Source organism: Ictidomys tridecemlineatus, chromosome 6 (assembly GCF_052094955.1).
Source record: "Ictidomys tridecemlineatus isolate mIctTri1 chromosome 6, mIctTri1.hap1, whole genome shotgun sequence".
Lineage (NCBI taxonomy): Eukaryota > Metazoa > Chordata > Mammalia > Rodentia > Sciuridae > Ictidomys > Ictidomys tridecemlineatus.
This window is the reverse complement of record NC_135482.1, coordinates 43,839,924-43,857,970: the sequence shown is the minus strand read 5'-3', so window position 1 is coordinate 43,857,970 and position 18,047 is coordinate 43,839,924. Positions and strand designations below refer to the sequence as shown.

General features: G+C 32.3%; 1 protein-coding gene across 3 annotated transcripts in view; it reads right to left on the bottom strand.

The window, feature by feature from the left end:
• The window catches only part of Zfc3h1 (zinc finger C3H1-type containing), a 49,194-nt gene that overhangs the window by 1,146 nt on the left and 30,001 nt on the right, over positions 1 to 18,047 (bottom strand). For 2 of the 3 annotated variants that reach the window (XM_005330415.5, XM_021729908.3), the window contains exons 19-33: positions 17,931 to 18,032; positions 17,551 to 17,670; positions 15,745 to 15,928; positions 14,122 to 14,308; positions 12,071 to 12,259; positions 11,218 to 11,455; positions 8,252 to 8,357; positions 7,969 to 8,167; positions 7,342 to 7,436; positions 4,247 to 4,357; positions 3,871 to 3,975; positions 3,591 to 3,756; positions 2,404 to 2,504; positions 881 to 982; positions 217 to 256 (exon numbers count right to left, since the gene is read on the bottom strand). In XM_005330415.5, coding sequence (XP_005330472.1) covers positions 217 to 256; positions 881 to 982; positions 2,404 to 2,504; positions 3,591 to 3,756; positions 3,871 to 3,975; positions 4,247 to 4,357; positions 7,342 to 7,436; positions 7,969 to 8,167; positions 8,252 to 8,357; positions 11,218 to 11,455; positions 12,071 to 12,259; positions 14,122 to 14,308; positions 15,745 to 15,928; positions 17,551 to 17,670; positions 17,931 to 18,032 — 2,045 coding nt within the window. Of the gene's footprint in view, positions 1 to 216; positions 257 to 880; positions 983 to 2,403; positions 2,505 to 3,590; positions 3,757 to 3,870; positions 3,976 to 4,246; positions 4,358 to 7,341; positions 7,437 to 7,968; positions 8,168 to 8,251; positions 8,358 to 11,217; positions 11,456 to 12,070; positions 12,260 to 14,121; positions 14,309 to 15,744; positions 15,929 to 17,550; positions 17,671 to 17,930; positions 18,033 to 18,047 lie in introns of those variants that run through there. The other variant, XR_013440447.1, reaches the window with a different exon arrangement.

Here is an 18,047-nt window from a genome sequence, read left to right as displayed (position 1 = left end):
TCATAATCCTATCTGTTTTAAAAGAATGATACTTAGCAAAATACTAACATTCAGGACATAATGGTTGTGTTGTATTTTGTAGTTTCCTAACATTTATTAGAGTACTTGAAATGTTAACGTCTATGCCTTAATCCTTTGAAACTGAGAAGTCAATAAAAGGGGCAGAACAGCTAAAAGGAAAAAAAGAGACCCATCTGATATTCAATTGTAACTTACCTCTCTTTGCCCCTTTAGAACAATCTCAGCAGCAATGGCTCTAAGGAAAAAAAAAAGGAATATAGAAAAAGGAAAAGAAAAATTTATATATCTTTGCACAAAATGAAACACCACTGGCAGAATACTGACTGTGGGAATCTGAGTACAAAACTTCCTGAAAGTAACAGGCTACACTTCCAAGGAGGGTAACCTACAGTGAAAAGAAAAATTCAACAATTTTTATCAACTTTACAAGAATAGAGCAGACCAAGTGTTTTGAACATCAATAACGCTCATGAAAAAATATATATTCATAATTACTAGTGAAAAAAATCCCTGGCCCTAACACCTTTAAAAGAAAGAAGAAATCAGACTATAACAGGGGGAAAACCCCACATTTGAAAGGAAATGGTCTTAAAATGTCTGTAAACAGACTTATTCACTTGTTAACAGTTTTGTTATCTAAACGTTCTCCTTCAAGGAAAATTAAAAAAAAAAAAAAACTGTCCTAAGCACTCACACTCTTAGCATTAAACCACAGCAAGTGCCAAAAACAAATCTAAATTAGAGATCTGTCCAGAAAGGGAAAAAAAATAGATGTCATTTCAAATGATTTACCTGTCTGGAGCAAACCTTATACATAAAAGCAATAGCTATAAAAACATGTACATGATTGTTGCATTACATTTTCCAGGTGGCCAGGCATGTTGGGATATTATATGTAAACATCTTGGCTTGAAGTTTCAGAATCTGAACATTGCTTTCTTCCCATTCATGTTGAAGTAGCCTGTAAAGTATATTCAGGAAAATGAACAAAGCATTGCAAGTACAGGGAACCCCATATGTGCTCTATGAACAGAATGTCTGGTGAAGTGTAAAGTCTGGTTAAATTCCATCAAGGCTATTAAGCAAATATTTGTAGAATGCTTCTTATTACCCCAGGGAAAGGAAAGTATAAAACAAAATATCAACAGATTTAGTCAAGGTCTATGCTCATCTTCAACAAACTAAAATGAGGATGAGGGAAGAGACAGAGATGACCACAAGAAATAAGTACCAAAACACAAAGTGAGGATTTACCAACAAAACCAATAGTCACCTGTATTCTAAAACACCTATCATGTTAAAAAACTAGTCAAAATACAACCATATTTTCTGTTTCACATGTTTTATCAAATGTTTCATAATTCAAAATTTCTTTTATTAGCCTCTGCAGATCAGCCTGTTTGCTAAGAAATTTAATTATAAAGATAATGATTACTTCTGTCACAACCTGTGGCCTTTGAGGGTTTTTTTTTTTCAAATTCATACCATTTTACCAACATATGTGCTAAGTGTAGGCAAATACTTTAAAATACAAAGAAATACTTGGTAAATATTATGAACCATAATAAACAACTTATAAGATACAACTAACACAGTGGGAATTAACGCAGAAATGGAAGCTGAAGTATTCACATGTTAAAGTATCTTTTTGGAATTAAAAACAGTTGTTGAGGGTGAAAATAGGTCTACTATATCAGGGCAGAGAAACCACAGAGAAATGCTCAGAAATTTCCTTATTCTAATTGAATATATGAATCCGTAGATCAATGCTTCTCAAATGTGGTTTGAAGATTTAAGTTTTGGAATTCACATTTTAAATGAGAATCCTAGAAGATTTCAATGCATGTTAATATTTGAGATTAAATGATCTGTGAAAATACAAAAACCTCTTAAGCTATTACCTTTGCCATGTAAAATATGTTTATTGCTTGTAACACACATGTGAGGACAGGTTGGTATGTGTTTGAGGAACACAGATGAACTTTCTTTAAATTATTTACCCCCTTACAATCTGCAGTTTTCTAAAGTGACCAGATTTTTAACATTGGATTGGGGTGGGGGGGTTGGGGTACAAAGGATTGAACCCAGAGGTTCACTGAGTCATATCTTCACCTTTTTTTATTTTTTAAGACAGGGTCTCCCCAAGTTGCTAAGGCTGGCTTGAATCTATGATCCTCCTGCCTCAGCCTCCTGAACCACTGGTTTACAGGAGTGCATCACCTTGCCAGGCTACATCAGACTGTATGAATAGGTAATTTGGCTTAATAGTTCTGAAATTAAAGTAGTATATATCCATGACAAAATAGTGGAAGTACAGACTATTTTATAAGTTTTCAAGAATCATTTTATAAAATGGACCAAAAGAATTTTCTTTCTTCTTACCTCAGTGCAAGTCCAGAATTAGTTGGCATAACTGAGCAAAACCGTTCCAAGGTTTTGGAATGCTGGGTCTTTGGAACACAGCTCAAATAAAAGAAAATAACCTGTAAAGGTTGAGGGGGAGAAAAAAATGAACTCGACCAAAATGTGAAATCCAATTACCTATGTATTTTAATGAGAAAACCAAAATGGCCTTTAAGACATGAATGTATAAATTATAATAATGTATGATGCTGTTATAATTCCTATCATTAATTATATTAGTGACTTTCCAAATATGAATTAGGAAATATGGTCTAGTGATGACAGCCATGGACAGAACACTGACAAGAAGCCAGGAGTCCGGGTTTTCATCCCTGAGTCTACCTTTACTTGTGGTATAGCTGGGCAAGTCATAGGGCTATTAATACCTGCCACATCTTGCTCATGGAATGCCCGAGTGTAAATGACTTAATGTCCATAAAGTGGTTTGAGATCCTGGGATAAAGAATGGCATAGAAGTACAAAGCATAATAATTGGTTATCCTGATTAACAACAGAACCACCCCATAAAAAACAAAAACAAAAAAATATATATGTTCTAGTGTATACTGAGCTTTAGTAGGATCGTTTGGCTTACGTACACTGCACTAAAAGGGTCTGTGAAAATAAGCAAAAAACCCTTTGTTTCATTAGTATGGTAAGACACCGTTTTGTAAATATATCATTAATTAGATTCTCCTCTTAAAATTTTAAACCATCTGATTTCAGCTTTCTTACGCCTTACGTACAGTTATCTTTGCTTGACAAAATATTAACAGAAAGAGCAGCTACAATAGATAAGCCCATTCTTATTTATTTTGAAGTTTCAAAAGTTTTTCATTCAGTAAAATTTTTAACTACTCAAGCAAAATATTAAGATATTATCACCACAGAATCCTTGGTTTGATCTTTCAAATGTTAACATCCTTCAATTTTGCTTCAATGTTAAATTTTCTTCAATACAAGACAATCAATATGCACATTTATCTTAAGTGAATCTTAAGGACACTGACTGTTCCTAAATTTTGAAGAAATAAGAATCACAGTCAAGAGCAGTAAATGCTAGGAAAATGGTCCTAAGAAAAGCTCTCTTAATATAAAATAGTAGTCATTTTTAAAGACACTTGGTTCTGTATAAACATCTAAAGAAAAAAGTTTCAAGTTCTTACCCTATTATGAAATTCATAGTTGGACCAGTAATCAGCACTGCTAAAAGGAATAGGGTATCGGGCAGGGACTGTAACCAAACATCTATTCACTAAATCAGTAAAAAATTTGAATTCTTGGACTTTATTTCTGGATCCAGCAGCTCTATTATTGGCAAAGACAAGATAACTGCCAAAAGAAAAATATTATAAATTTAGAAAAATTAAGTCCCCAAAAGCTAATCCCCTTCCCCCACCCTATCCCCTTATTCTAAAATCCCATTCTTAACAGAACAAAACTTACTCCATCCAAATCTTCTGTACTATATCAGATCTCATGGCCACTCCTAAGGCTGCCTCATATGCTTCTACTGTCTCTTTAATACTTGATTGAAGAGGATGACAAAGGCTGTTTAAGAAAGGAAAGAAAATACATGTAAACAAGTCAATTCTATTAAGCTAAAGAAATGACAAAGTATATTTTTAAACATCACAGATATTATTACAATGAAATCTTTCTTTTGATCTTTCTTCTTTAGTATGTAATAAACCATAGCACCTCTTCAATTCTGCTTCAGTGACTAACACGAGATTAGTTCTAACACAGTGTAATTTGGTAGTAAATAGCAAAATGCAGGACTAGAATGCAACATTTCTCTCCGTGGTGGATAATGGCTCACCAGTAAATCAGCCACAAATAAGGAACTTGGTGGTTAAATATGTCATCATCAAAATTCCCTTTACATAAACAGGCTGGAATGTCAAGTGGTCCTGGGATATTTAAGAGATAGCTGAGAAAAAAAAAACAAAACCCAAATATAGTTTGAAATTATGCCTGTACACACACAGATTATCAAACAAACCATCATAATCTAATAAAACCTAATTTAAAATACAAAAAAACAAATGAAACTAGCTATTATCTGAAATTTTCTCACAAAAATGTATGCTTTCTTGTGGCAAAAAAAATGTACTTTATAAAAAAGATCTCTCTCACACATTTAACACACACACCCATATGTTTAATACTAGACATATCAAAGTATACTCTACAAAATATTGATAAGGAACTTGTCAAAAAGTGGTTCATGATCAAATAAGTTTGGAAATGTTGTGCATTATTTCCCTTATGAAAACCACAATACATAGTAGGATATTAAAAGCTGATCAGTTTTAAAAAAAAAATCTACTGGACTGATGAATTCAGCTTTCCTCCCAATGTATATGAATCTGTGTATGTGTAATACTTACCAGCATCCTCAATAACAATGTTTTTAAATGAAATACACTGATCTTGAACATAGAAATCCAGTACAATGATTTACCTTTGATTTTTAAATGACTAAAGGTAATAAATTTTAATAGATTAGGCTGGGGTGGGGGCATACAAAAGAAACAGGACATATAGAAGTCAGGTTATCATCCTGACTTTATCATAACTAGTTATACTATCCTGGGTTAACCACTTCACTTCTAGGGATCTTAGCTTCCTCAACTGAAAACTGAAGTGAGTCAAAAGAAATAATTTTCATAAATCCAATTCATGAAAGAATATATATAATCCAAGGTTAACTTCAGTGAAATGAATGAAATCCAAGTTCATTTTTCTAGATATTCTCTTAATCTTCAAAATGATATGCAATAGATAAAAACTGCCTCATCCAGTTCTTTCTGGCTGTCATCTTTATACTACATGTCACACAGAAATAGTTGATAGAATTTGATTCCAGGTAAATATTACAGTGCTAAGTATTTTTCTTTATAATTTCTACTCATAAAATTAAGTATTTTGAGGGCTGGGAGGATAGCTCAGTGATAGAGCACTTGCCTAGCATGTGTGAAGTTCTGAGATTGATCCCTAGCACCTCCTCCAAATTTTTTTCAAATATTTTAAACCTGTTAAGAGCACTGACTTTTATTAAAAACTAATTATATTTATACATTTTAAATATATATGGATAATAAGAATGGCAACACCAAAAATACTTCCGCTAATGCCATTCTCCTTAAATCTAACTCAGAAGACTTCGTAAATTAATTGAAATGCATTATTTTTGTGTAGACAAGAGCTGAAGTATTGCCTTAAATAAACTAAGCACAGGCTTTTCCTAACTCTTGGTGAATTATGAATCAGACTATTTTATAAAAGAATGACTTGGTAATGATAAATTATTAATAAACAATGTTTGGAGGTAACCTATTTTCAAATTTTTATTGATTCTGTTATTTATTCTGCCTAATTAAGTTGACATCAAGAAGATCTGAATCTTTGATTCGTTACCAAAGCAGAAACTGGCAGCATCTTCTTTTAAGCTAAACCAATTACCTCCATGCCCAAGGGAAAACCAGAACCAGCTAGTCTGTGAAGAGTTTAGTTCAGCCTTGAATTAGTCCTGTGCCTAAATTTCAGAAGTTAAAGCAATCTAATTTAAACAAGGGAGAAACTGGGTATCAGAAAGGTGAACAATCTCTAAATTCCTTATAGAATAGTTTGATTTTTTCCATTAATTTGCATTTAAAATTATCTTGTTTGCAACATGTTAATCTGGATGTGGAGCAGGATTTCAAGCACAGCAACTAAACTCACTATTAATTAAACTGGTTACCAAAATAGGACAGATGTAAAGATTCAAGTCTGGGAAGTAACACTGACCTCAAATATCAAAATTTCCATGTTCACAAAAAAAAATTCTGGAGTAGAATGACCACTTAATAATTTTTTTTAAATCTGCTTTTACCTAACACAGCTGGTTAGGATAATGGGGTATAGTAGAAAGGAAGGTAGTAACACCAAAGAAAAATATTTGCAAGCATTAGACATGTTAAAGTTTTATTTTTACTCATCAGAGTTTTCATTAAGAAAAACGTAGGAGATATCCAGTTTAGGTGTTCCCTCTTTCAGTTCTTCCTAACATACAGTAATATAAGAAATCATGACAACATATTTCCTTTTGATGCGTTTTACTTTAAGATCAGCAAACTATGTCTATTTTTGTAAATCAAGTGTTACTGGAACATAGCCATGCTTATCATTTACATATTATCTGTGGTTGCTTACTCACTACAACAGCATGGCTGAGTAAATCTAAAAGACTACAGGGCCTTAAGCTTAAAAATTTACTTTCTGGCTCTTAGGAATGTTCGCTGGCTCCTATAGAGAGAAGAGGAAGGAAAGAGAACTTCTAAAAAGAACCTCTCCTAAAAATCATTCTTTATGAACTTTTGTGGCCTCTTAATATTGGAACAAGAACTCTCAGCAAAGCACACAAAAATAATAAATACAAATACAAAGCTCTATAATGATACTGAGAAACTAATGGTTGAGAAAAGAATCATCTAAACTTCTTATTCAACATTTCAGAGGCTAAAACAGCTCTCTTTAGAATTAAAAAGAAAAGAAAAAGGCAAATATATTACTTAAATCTACTTTAGATTGTCAAATAAATTATAATTCTTTTTTTTTTCAAAAGTCAGAGATTTTTCAGGATAATTAGTTGCTATATACTATAGTATGAGTGCTAAAATTAACAACAATAACAAAGTAGAAAAGTTACCTTAGCCTTCCTTTGTACAGAGCCTTTAATCCAAAGAATGTAGAAATATTTTTTACCTCATTTCAATTTTATTATTCTAATGCCCTCATAATAGTTGTATAAGTGGGTGTTTAAATATAAAAATCAGTCTAAAATATAATTTGTTCCACACAAAAGAATCACTTTTCCACTAAGCTATATTCTCTCTCATTTCTCTACCAATCAAGAGTTCTACAACTTACCGAAACAGATCCAAGTTACTATACTTCTCAAACCCAGGCTTAAAGAAGGATGCAATAAATTTCCGCAAAAATGGAAGAAGATTATCGCCTCGATTCTATTTAAAAAAGAGGGAGGGGGGATATATATCAGGCTTACAGTGTTTAATTAAATTATTTCAAAGGAGGAGAAGGCCTTAAAAAAAAAAAATCACTGTTTAAGTTTCCTGAATTGATAGGTGATAGAGTTAAGTATGGGATACATTCAGCTAATTTCTGTATTCTAATCTCTAAATTACATCAAACCAACCATTAAGTAGTATATCATCCAATACTACCAAAGGGTCAAATTCCATCTAACAAAACCTACTGAACATATTATCACATGTCTGACACTGTGGTAGGTGTTGGAACTGTAAAGGGGAATAAGACATAGTTCTTGCCCTCAAGAAGTTCTTAGTGTAGTATGTAAATCAGCTATAAACAAAATTACAAAGCACTGTAATAAGTGCAACAGAAAAACTATGAGAGAGAGAATGAATACCTGATACATCTTGCAAAGGGCAATACAAACAGGAAATGCTTCCCAAGGAGGCTACTGATAAAGAAATCTGAAACAACCCATTTTAAGAATTAGGAGTAATTTTTTACCTGCAAGATGAAGAATTTGCACATATGATAAAAAATCTCTGCATTCTGAGGATATTTTTCAAATGCAGTAAGCCACACTGTTCTGGCTCTGTCATGCTGATTTGTTTGCAAATATAAAGCAGCAAGGGCTTCTAATAATTGGCAGTTTGTGGGACATGATTCCAATAAACATTTACAAAGCTCCGCTGCAGCCTCATACCTTAACAACAACAACAAAAAATGTCTAAATACATGAAAAGATCAATTTTAACATAGGGGTAACTGCCTGTCAATTAAATTTTACCTCTCTAGGAGCTGGTGCAGGGCAATCATGTTTGTATAAAGTGGAAGGCAGACTTCTATTCTTTCCTCAATGGTAAGGCTCTCATCTGTACAAGCTTTCACCGCATCTACCCAAAAATATAACATGAATCAAACGTAAATTCAGTTTTACTATGCTATTTTAACTCTAAGAGACAAAAGGAAAAGATGTCTTATCTCTTTGCTTACCCATTTTTTTTTTAACATCAAACTGCTGCCTTTTATCTGAAGGATTATCTTCAAACTCCTAAAATTTAATCCATTACTCTTACCTTCTTGGTAAGAACAGAATCATTCCATATAAACTTTTATCCATGTTTTCACTTAAACAAGTATCTCTGCAATTACCCAAAATTTTTTAAAATTCATCTCAAAAGAAAAAAACAGAATGAATTATCTTTTTCATATTTCCTTTATCACTTCAAAGGAAATGTTTCTCTGCTGCTCCAGAGCCATCAAACATCTTCCCATAACCTACATTCTTCCTTTGCTCCTTCAAAACACACTTTCCAAAATAAAGTTCTTTACCTGATCTAACAACTTCTTATAAAATACTACAATGTTTTACTTTGCACAATTGTCACCATCTCCTCCTTCCCCAGTGGTGATATGACTTCTCAGATTTGCAGAGTTAAGTGAACATCATCATTCTGTATCTGAGCTCTTGAAGGATTTGTAAGGATTTGTAAGGATTCATATCTAATCATACCTTTAAAACATCACCATATCTACTCTTTACTTGATTAGCATGTGATAATATTCTTCCCTCTTCTAATTTCTTCCTACTCTGCTTTCAAGAGATTGGATTATATTTCCTCTTAAGTCTCATTCACTGACTTTAGTCTCCCTTTTACTCCTTACTGCTATGCTCTTAAATCTCCCATCCTCAGAAAAAATATCTCATAGCTTCAGCTACAGATTTAGTACCTAAACATCAGAAGTGTTTCAGATTTTGGATTTTGGAATATTTTCAAGTATATAATGAGAAACCATGGGGATGAGACCCATTTTTTGAACACAAAATTCATATTTATTTCATATACCTCAAGGTAATTTTATACAGTATTTTTTTAGTGCAACTGCATTTTGTCTATGACCCATCACATGAAATCAGTTGTGAAATTTTCCATTTATGGTATCTTGCTCAAAGTATTTTGGATTTTTGAACATTTCATATTTTGATCACTGAATACTTTATTTTAAGAGCACATTGAAAACTGTCAAGTACTTTTAATATATAAACTTCTATACTAATAGCTCTCACATCCATTTATCTATCCATAATAGTCCTTTTGGAGTCAACTTTCTCATTTCCATCTGCCAAGAATCATTTCCACTTTTCCACTTAGATGACCAATTAGTCACTAATACTAATAAACATAGTAGTTTTCTATTAATGTCACTTTTCTCAGTCTTAAATTTACTTATTAATTTTGTGTACATTTAAAAAACAATTTTAGTAGATGTACACATACTTTCATTTTATTTATTTATTTTTATGTGGTGCTGAGAGTAGAACCCAGTGCCTCACACATGCTAGGAAAGCACTCCACCACTGAGCCACAAACACTGACCCTGTGTACATTTCTTTTTTTGTTCTTCTTTTCCAGATATTTTTGTTGGTGCATTATAATTATACATAATATAGAATTCATTTTTACTTATTTGTACATACATAAAATATCTTTTCTAAGTCTTAAAACCTTTGAAATCAGCTGGGATGATTCCTTCTCCTCTTCACTGACATTTATTCTGTCCCCCCATCTCTTTGTGATAACTTATCTCAGTTTTTGGTGAGTTTTCTGACCTCTGGTAAAATTTCTCTGAATCACATTCTCTCTTCCTTCAAGCATCCCTATTGCCAATCGTATCTACCACACTTTCAAAGTCAATTGGTATCATTTCACTTACCAAAATTAATCCCTTCATTATCCAGCACAAAATTCCCACTTTATAGGAACTCTATTCTTTCCCTTCTAATTTCCCTTCAAATCCACTATACAAATTACTATTTACTTGTTGCTTTTATTTAGCTCTATTTATTTAGCTCTCCTAACATAAATATCCCTTCTTTTCTCTTTTTTCACTGCATTATTCAACAAGAATTTACTAAACTTACTAATACATCATAGGGACTTAATCAGTCGATATTCATCATAGGTTCATAGAAAATACAGATATAAATAATACAAGCATCTTTGAGAAGGCCCACTATGTCACATCATAGTCCTGCTTCAAGGTCCAGCTCCAAGATCCAATTCTTCTATGAAGTCTTTTCTGATCATATCAACCCACAACAATCTCTTTGCTTTGGGTTCATGGAATATATCAAATAATTCTGTAAGTCACAGATCCTAGTTTCTTCTGTAGCATACAAGTTATGTAGTTTGTAGTTATACTACAAACTAATAAAGAGCTATATGGCATTGTATATTTAATAATTATGTCAGATGTATGGCTTTTATCTTCTGAGTAGGCTATAAACTGTTTAGGAAGGAAAAGGATTTATGTCCTATATCTGTCCAACAACAGATATATCATTTAGAATACAACAGCAATCAAACTCATTGATTGGTGGTGAAAATATTAATTACTTGAGAAGACATCTTTTTAAATTTCCATCTTAATAAACTGCTTTTAAAAAAAAGTACCCAGTTTCTCTGATGCAATCAACACCATCAACCTATGTAATATATATTACCTATATACTCAACTCATCTCCTTTTACCATATTCAGAAATGTATAATTTATTTATTCAGAAATTGTGTTGTGTAAGATGCCAATGCCCTTTTTATCCAATTCAATCTTTTTTAAAAATTTACATAATAAACCATAAAACTAAACTTATAATATGCAAATTTATTCCACTTAATTTTGAAGAATCACAAGTAAACTGATGTTCTAATTTATAATACTTGATATTATAACTTATAAACATTTATACTTACCTTCAAAAACTGCTAACAACAGGTCTGGATTAGTCTTTACATCTTGAACTGCTTGCCATGGCATTACAAATGGTTCTGTGTTAACTATTCTTGAAGGATTAGCATTAGACGGATCATAAAATTTTGAAGGAAGAATGTTGAATTCAATAAGATGTATGTAGGCCAGCCATGCCAAACATCGATCACTTGTTTTAAGGTATTCAGCTACTATTTCATCATTAGCCAATTTTAATGCATTCTAGGTAAAATTTTAAAAAAATTGAAAGTGCTTTTTAAAATCACTCCAGTTTACTATAAGATTCAAAGGTAAAGAATAAAAGAGTTAACTTCTTTGAAGTCGTTCTCAAATAACTAAATAAACATTCTGATAATTACTGAATTTTTAATGAAAAAGCTCTTTAGAGATATGATACTAGATAAACATAATTTTTACTATTTTAAAACTTATGGCATAGTAAATGAAATAGGATCAAATTTATTTTTGTACAATTTAAGGGCTTAATACTTAAAATCTAGTAAGATAAAGACAAAATAGGAAAAGCACACCCAAAAACCATATGAATATAGATGATTTTAATTATGGATTGATTTTTCTCTTATGATTTGAATTTTGAAGTTATCTGGTGGGTACCTAACATACAATCTCTCCATCTGAACTTTATGAACATTCTATAGAGAATGAATTAAGTTAGAGAAACTATCCTCATCAAATCCAGTTACACAACATATTAGTAAAAAGCAAAACAAAGATTCAATTCCAAAGCCTGTACTCCCACCACCAGACAAAGCTACCCATAATGTGCCAGACCCTTTAAAAGATTGTCTCCAAACTGAAGTGAAATATAGTGTTTACCTGTAAAATTGCAAGTGCACTTTGGCATCTCCCAGTAAATATGTGCAGCTGAACTCTAAACAAAAGAGCTTCCAAAAGCTGAAAGGACAGAATATCTGATGTTTCACGTTTGGCTGCTCCCATCAGAAACTCCACCATTCTCTCACATACGTAATCTTTTTCTTCAAAGGTGCTTTCTAGGTGTAGAAACTGCCCAAAGGGGTTTCATATTATTAATCCTACTTTATAGGAATAAACTAAACCTACAAAATTTTCACATTTCATTAAGAAACTGTTTCTTATCAAATCTTCGATTTCTGCAAAAGGAAAATTATAAAAATGTATAAAACATCTTCCAGTACTATTCCCCAGATTTCCCCTTCTATCACATCTTGGGAAGTAAAATCAGTTAAAAAATTAATAACATAGATGTGCTCTCAGAATCAGTACTGAAGCAATTTCATCTCTTTCCTAAATCAATAAGTAAACTGCAGCAAAGCCATGATGGATATCCAAAAGCTCACGCTTATGATCCCATACAATGTGCATTGCTATTCTCAAAAGACAATTACTTATGTAATTGTCTTTTGAGAATAGCATCTACATTAGAAATGCATGGCAAAACAAAATAAAGATCATACAATTTCAAAAAAAAAATTACATCTCTAGAATACTCTACACTATAAAATCTTGTGGTGATCAACAGCATCAATTGTGGTGACAAGCCACAAAACATCTTTATTGTGTACATGTGCAAATATGTAGCAATAAATCCCACTAACAGGCATAATTATGCAACAATAAAAAATTTTAATAAGTAAAAATGAAACAAAAATTTTTAAAATAATAAATACAAAATAAAATCAAGCGACTGGGGCTAGGGCTCAGTGGTAGAACACTTGTCTAGCATGTGTGAGGCACTGGGTTCAATTCTCAGCACTGCATATAAATAAATGAATTAAGTAAAGTGGTCCTTCAACAACTAAAATAAAACTTAAAAAAAGTAAAATCAAGCAAGCTTAACTATGCAAATCGATTTCAGTATCTAAATTCAAAGAGTAAGAACAAGCTCATTCCTTAAGGGATACAATTTTACCTATGTGGGTGTGAATTCCAGTTAGAAAGCAAATAATAAATCTGGGCCTCAGTGATGCATGACTATAGCCCCAGCTACTTGAGAGGCTGAGGTAGGAGGACTGCTCGAGTCCAGGAGTTTGAGGCTAGACTAGGCCATGTATTAAAGACCCCATCTCAAAACTAAGGAACAAAACCAATAACATATTTGTGGGATTAAGAAAGTAGCTCAGGGATAAAGTGTGTGCTTCGCATATGCAAGGGCCTGGTGCCAATCCCCAGCACATTAATAAATAAACAAATAGACAGACAGACAGATAGATAGGTAGATCTGATAGCAATAGATCTATCTAAAAAAAATATCTGAATCTAGTGGTTTCTGAATTTAGCTGATAAAAGTTCAAATACTACTAAATATATATTCTCTTTTGCAAATTGATTAAGTGAGGATAAGAAAAGTCCTGTTTTCTCAGAGAAAGGAAGAAATCAATTTTTTCACAAAATCTTTGTATCCTGGCAAGGTTAATATTAGTGTGAATTACAGATTAGGGTTACTTCCATAAGCAATTAAGATAAATAGTAAAAAGACCAAAATGAATAAAAAGAATAAAATGCTTCCTGACATTCATGACAACCTTATACATGCCTTAAAATTTACAATGAAAAAAATTCAGATGCTTTGCAAAAACTACACATAACTTTGCTCAAACCAAAACTGTTTAAGAATAGACAGTTGTGAAATATTTAATAACTTTATATTTCTTCCTTACCAATAATGTTAACAACAAAAAAAAAATTCACATCTTGATTAAGTATTTTCTTCTTATGTGGCCTAAATTGGAAGTTGCTTTGAGGTTACTAGAAACTGAAAGTAAGGTTATTTATCTATATCAAGATAAAGCACATAATCTATTAAACTATATATAAATTTTTAAGATGCCCCAAAGAGTTATGAACACACAAACACACCAAACAACTATGTTATCTTTTCTACTCACAGTCCAAAAGCTCTGATAATCAGGAGCATATTCAACAGCTGTTTCACACATTTCCTGCACCTCCTCCTTGGTTCCCCTTTTTGAGAACAATCTGAGGTAATGGCACCAAATTTCTGGATTATCCTTGTTGTTTTCCAATGCTCGAGCCAGTACATTTAAAGCAGAATCCAGGGATTCTGAACACAGTCTGTATGTTTAAAAAAAGCAGTAGGAGTGTGTTTTTAGAAAAATGCTTGAAATTTTAAATAGGTTTAATCAAATGAGCCAATCTTTAATTCCACTTTCTATCAGAACCTACCAAGAAGCCAGACAGGATCACAAAAGAGAGAAATACATTAGGATTTTAAATCATATCTGTAAAAAAAAAAAAAAAAAAGACCCAACAATTTCTTTCTTTCTTTTTTTTTAAAGAGAGAGAGAAGAGAGAAAATATTTTTAATATTTATTTTTCAGTTTTCGATGAACACAGCATCTTTATTTTATGTGGTGTTGAGGATCGAACCCAGTGCCCCGCGCATGCCAGATGAGCGCGTTACCGCTTGAGCCACATCTCCAGCCCCAACAATTTCTTTTTAAGTGGATGTTCAGTAAGCATTTACCCGATTAAAAACAGTGTTATAAAACCACAAAGATTATCAAGTTCAAATGTGATCTATGTCCATATTCTGCAATACCTTTTATGATTTACACTGTTTGGGAACAGGAAAAGTTAAACAACTCTCTCTCAAGGCCAGCTATTGCCAGCACAAAATATCAAAGCTTTCAATATAATAGTTCTTTTCAACAGTCAAGGGCTTGCTATCTCTTGGAGAAGATAATTCTCTCTCATGATTCTACTCATAAAATACTGTACAATACTTTTGGCCTTCGCTCAGTAAATGACTCAGAAGAGAAAATATGGTAACTTATCCCATCAGCATGGAAATGACACAGAAGGAAAGTTAAATAAGCACCATATTCAGACATGGGTGGTTTAGTGGCACTTTACAGTGCTGCTTTATAAAAGCTTTTATATTAAATTTTAAGATACACCTATCAGAGTAACCTATTGAAAAAACCCTGATTATTCTAGTTCACAATTACAGTTCTAGTACTGGGGATGTAGTTCAGTGGTAGAGCACTTGCCTAACATATGCAAGGTACTGGGTTCAATCTCCAGCACTGAAAAAAATTAATAATATAAATAAGAACACAAATATATACAATTTAAGCTGTTTCCATTACTTTAATATAATTTAAGAAATTGTTACTTGACTTTTAAAAATTCTTTTACCACTCAGAATTTACTATTTTAATATAAACCTACTTTGAAGTAACATCATAAAAACTTTAGAATAATTTATTACCCATACACAAATACAAGATCTAAGTCTTAAATTTTCTAATGGCTTTTAAAAACAATAAAATACTTTTGTCACTGTCAAAAAATAAAGACTCAGGGCTGGGGTTGTGGCTCAGCTGTAGAGTGGTCACCTAGCATGTGGGAGGTGCACTAGGTTCGATCCTCAGCACACATAAAAACAGACTCTTCTGACACTCGGATAACCTGATTACCATAGGCAAAATAAACCTCAAATTTAAAAAACACATGTGCAATACTTTAAAGATTTGAAGCTGACCTACCCCTCATTTTGATTCAAGTACTTGTACGCAAGCTTGAGCCAAAGTTGTACATGAGAAGGATTTTCAAGTACACTTGCTTCTAAATTAGCAATGTCATCAGTTTCATTTGTAAAATATCTGACATCATCTGGAGTGACAACCGTATCCAAAGCTGGAACATTTATTTGGTTCTCTGGCTGGAAGGCTATAAGGAAAAGTGCCATTAGCTTTGTACTTTATCTATATAACCAAGAAAAAAAACTGATCTCATTTTTAAAAATAATCTAAAAACTTAAAGAATCTAACAACATGTAATGGGGAATATTAACTGAATTATATTATTAAACTGTGTGCATGTACAATTATATAACAACAAATTCCAATATTATGTATAATTATAATCACCAATAAAAATACAGGAAAAAAGATTCTAATGACATTTAATAAATCATAGCTTAAAGTAGAGTTCTCAAACAATCTATCATCAAAACCTGGACATCTTTGAGAGTGAAAAATGGCACTATTAAAGATTATATCACATCAACAGATTAGGACTCTGTTGGTAAACTAGAATTATGGCTCCCATTTTTAATGATAAATGATATCCGATAATTCATTAGCTGTAAATTATAATTAAGAAATTAACTGAAAGTTAAAATTTATAAAGATGACTTCTACCACATCTAGGGAAGTATTGCATTAACTTAAATAAGCACATGAAAGTATAATTGGATATATAATTGGATAGGTATTTGCTAATCCACAAATAGTAAATAAATTATCCAAACTTGAAATAAGAATGCCAGATATGCTTGACAATTAGGTACTATTCATGTTATTTGTTCGTTCGTTCGTTCATTCATTCATTCATTCATTTTGTGAATCTACTAGACGTCAAAAAACAAACTGAAAGTAAAATAGAATACCTGTCTTCGAGGAAGGAACCAGCCAGGCAGTGGTTCTAAAATGAGAGCAGTACTATTTCCCTCACCCTACTCAAGTATTTTTGGAAATACATGAAGAGACATGTTTACTAAGAAGCATTTCTTATATTTTCTAGACAGAGACCATAAATGTAAAACATCCTTCAGCCAGGCACGGGGCACATGCTATAATCTCAGTGACTCAGGAGGCTGTGCAAGTTCAAGGAGGAATGCAAGTTCAAGGCCAGCCTCAGTAACTTAGCAAGGCCCTATGCAACTTATTGAGAACCTGTCTTACAATAAAAAATTAAAAGGGCTGGCTGTGGATATGGCTCAGCAGTTGAGTGCCTCTGGGTTTAATCCCTGGTACCAAAAAAATTAAAAAGGAAAAGAGAAAGAAATCCTTCAATATCAGGAACAATTCACAATGAATAACTACATTGCAAACACCAATGGCACTGTTTTTATTTATTTATTTATTTATTTATTTATTTATATGAGCATTATAATTCTTAATACACCTTTATACCACAATTTATCATATCTCTGTATACAAGATATGTTGACACCAAATTCACATCTTCACATAATGCCACTGTTTTTAAAAACTTAAAAACACCAATGACATCAGTTTTAAGAAAATAAAATTTTTTCGGCTAACAGGGCTGGGGGTATGGCTCTGGTATAGCGCTTGCCTAGCATGTATGAGGCACTGGGTTCAATCCCCAGCACCACATAAAAATAAAAAAAACAAATAAAATAAAGGTATTGTGCCCATCTATAACAAAAAAATATGCAAAAAACAAAAATAAAACTAGGCTAACAGATACACTGAAAGATTAGCCAAGTATTTAGATGAACCACATTTTAGAAATTCTGGATTTTAAGTTACATAACTTCTTACCATACTTAATTGGTCCTGTAGACTGTTCATCATCACTACTAAAGCTATTCTCTGACATAGGTTTTCTCCAAAACTTTGGCTTCCATTTTCTTTTATCCTTGTAGGTTGTAAATGGAGGTGCTAAAATAGACAGAAGATGGGTAAGTGACATGACTAGTTTTGTTTTATTTTTTAATGTTTTGAAGGCTACTCAAATAATACTTGAGTACTACTACATGTACTCTATTGTTAAAAATAATCTTCATTTTATATAAAGAACATAATGCCAAAAAACGTTGCTGTCATATGGAAACTAAAAGGTCTCTTTTAGATACACACACCTACATACATACATACACACACACACACACACACACACCTACACACACAGACATACTTACTATGACCTTTACTTTCATTGATATTGCTAACAAGGAGAACAGCCATCTGGTCCATTGACATTCGATCTTTGTTTACTCCAAAAAGTTTCTCAACATATTTTTCTGAAATAAGAGAAA